General features: G+C 47.1%; 1 protein-coding gene across 1 annotated transcript; it reads left to right on the top strand.

Moving 5' to 3' along the window:
• The first annotated feature begins 256 nt into the window (after positions 1-256).
• On the top strand, positions 257-1,738 carry LOC147887624 (omega-hydroxypalmitate O-feruloyl transferase-like). The gene is made up of 3 exons (XM_087393070.1): positions 257-565; positions 672-1,406; positions 1,529-1,738. The coding sequence occupies exons 1-3, from the start codon at positions 257-259 to the stop codon at positions 1,736-1,738; spliced, it is 1,254 nt and encodes a 417-aa protein (XP_087249196.1).
• The last annotated feature ends 912 nt before the right edge of the window (positions 1,739-2,650 follow it).

Below are 2,650 nucleotides of genomic sequence, written 5' to 3'. Positions count from 1 at the left end.
CTCATCTCCTACATCCCGCGCTTCCCCCAGACTCTCCCCTCCCATTGCCGCGTCCTCTCTCGCTTCCATCCACAGTATTTATCCCCCTCCTTGCTCATCTCCATCCTCATCCAGCATGAAATATTTCCCCTCCCCCATGGCCAACACAGCTTCCGTTTCCATCCTCTCCTCCTCCACCGTCTTCCCCTCCCTCCCCACCCCCCTCCACCGCCTCTTCCTCTCCAGCCTCGACCTCTTCTTGCGTCACGTGCCTTACATGTTGGGGCTCCTCTTCTACGACACTGCCGAGGAGGATTACCCTGCCGTAATTTCCAAATTGAAGGACAGTTTGTCTGTAGCGCTGGTGCAGTTCTTTCCCTGGGCCGGCAGGCTTTCAAGAGGAGAGGACGAAAGGATTTGGGTGGACTGTAACGACGCTGGGGTCGATTTTGTGGAGGCTTCTATCAACATTCGCTACTGCGATCTCGGTCCGGACTTTCAAATGCAGCCATTTTTTGCTGACCTATCGAGATATTCCGAATTGAAGCGCTCCGACGCCACTGACGTTCCTTTCTTAGCTGTTCAGGTGAGCTGCCTTAATAGTTTCTTATTTCTTTAGGCATTCCACAATTTTGAATCCCCTTCTGTTCAACTGTGTCCTCTATCGAAAGTAATCCTCTTAAGCCCTGCAGGTTACGAAATTTCTGGGTGGGGGAATCGTCATTGGAGTCTCTGAGAATCATGTAATTGCCGACGGACGCTCCTTTTGGCACTTCATGGCATGTTGGGCAGAATGTGGGAGAGGCTTGCCCATTTCCCAACCTCCTTGTCACAAAAGGGAGGCTTTAAAGATCGAGAATCTACCGGAGAAGAGAGGGCGGCTCATGTTTATACGTGAGCCCGACAGATTGGCGAACCTGGTAGTGAAGCCTAAGAAGCAGCTTGAAGAAAGGGTGTTCCATTTCAGTGGAGAGACGATCAAGCGGCTGAAAACGAAGGCAAGCAAGGAAGCAAATAACTCCTGCACATCTTTCGAGGCGCTTGTCGCATACTGCTGGAAGAATGTCATCCAAGTGAGTGCACTGAGGCCAGAAGAAGAAGTACATACTCTGTTACCAGCGGACTGCAGGGCACGACTGATACCGCCATTGCCCGATTCCTATTTCGGCAACGTTCTTCAGTTGACGATAGCGATGGCCACGGCAGGAGAGCTGATGCAAGAGAGTTTGGGAGCCACTGCTGTACGAGTGCACGAAGCAATTCAGCGCATCAGCGACAAATCGGTGCGAGACATGATGCAGTGGCTGGAGGCCAGGAACAACCCCTTTCAGCCGTCCAAAGTTTGGGGAACGTATGGCATGGTGGTGTCGGGCTCACCCAGATTTCCAGCTTACGATGTAGATTTCGGGTGGGGGAAGCCGAAATCAGTGCGTCCTGGGAGGGTTGGGAGAGAGAGAGAGATCTGTATGTTCCCTGGACGAGAGGGGGGTGGCAGCGTAGATGTGTGTATCAAGCTCCAACCCAACGCTATGCAGCAGCTCGTTAACAGCAACTTCGACTGCACCTCCCATCACCTATCGTAACAGAAACTGCTCGTGAGCAACATGGAGCAGAAATACTTTCTTTGGCTTCAACCCAATCGTCATTCGTAGGACCCGGAATTGCCAACACGCAGTTCTCAAATCTTTCAAAAATTAAAGCTATGCAGCAGCTTCGACCGACCAATCCTTCACCTGCAGCCAATTCTTTACCTGCTTAATCCTCTACGCCAGGTAATAATTAGCTTCAACCTAAGCTATATTCCAGAAGCTATTGATCAAATGCATCAGCACTTTTCGTTCATATTCATAGTATTTTCAACAACCATAGCAGCAACCTTCCACCCCAGGATCGTGTTTAGCTCTTCTTATGACCCCGGTATGAACGCGCAACCGCGTTGTCCTACATTTAGTTTCGCATTTTTTATTACTTTTTTTGTTATTGTCTAAGAAATGAAGGCTCTACCTGGGTGAGATAGGTAGCTGAACGCATTCGATTTCCTAATGGGAGCATGTAGACTGATGAGCAACCTCTCGTGGGAAACCCAATCGGATTCTATGAAAGGTTGTGTGCATGAGTGTGGGAAAAAAACTACAAAAAAAGAAGGCGCTCAAGGTGTAATGATTGACTATATGATGATGGAAGTTTAAGAAATTGGCTACCTGTATGACTTGTAAAAAACACGCACACATACACAGTGGGTTTATTATTCAACAACTCTAGACATTGAACAAGCCAATAAAAATAGCCGTTTTTACAAAGGTTGTATGTCCTAATCCATAGCACATTTCCAAAAAGTCAACTATTGAACCCCTTGTATGATGTAGTGTAGTAGAAAATTTCCAAATAAAATCCTACTTTTGATGAATTTGTAAGTGCTAGAGGGGTGCACTACTAGAAAACTCCACATACAACATGAGTTCAAGGGATAATATGGGCAATACATGTCTTGCCCTTTATAGAACTTTGAATTTTGGTGCACTTATTAGATTAAAAAGCCCCTATTAAGCCACTTTGTATGGTTACATATTTTCGGGCACCCACCTTTATTTTCGGGCACCCACCTTGCAAGTGTAATTGCTTTGAAGTACATTATTCACTTGTACATATGTATGTGTTGAAGTGCGCACAT

The sequence above is a fragment of the Dipteris shenzhenensis genome, chromosome 22, assembly GCF_047967505.1.
Source record: "Dipteris shenzhenensis isolate YYH24624 ecotype China chromosome 22, Dip_SZ_1.0, whole genome shotgun sequence".
NCBI classification, from domain to species: Eukaryota; Viridiplantae; Streptophyta; class Polypodiopsida; order Gleicheniales; family Dipteridaceae; genus Dipteris; species Dipteris shenzhenensis.
The sequence above is the reverse complement of the archived record's forward strand: the minus strand, read 5'-3'. Positions and strand labels throughout refer to the sequence as shown.

Bases quoted from the DNA above. Each gene is read 5' to 3' on its own strand.
- LOC147887624 (XM_087393070.1), top strand. From the start codon at position 257: ATGTTGGGGCTCCTCTTCTACGACACTGCCGAGGAGGATTACCCTGCC. The intron at 566-671 runs GTGAGCTGCCTT...TAAGCCCTGCAG, and splicing joins TTCCTTTCTTAGCTGTTCAG to GTTACGAAATTTCTGGGTGG. The intron at 1,407-1,528 runs GTGCGTCCTGGG...GCTCGTTAACAG, and splicing joins GGTGGGGGAAGCCGAAATCA to CAACTTCGACTGCACCTCCC.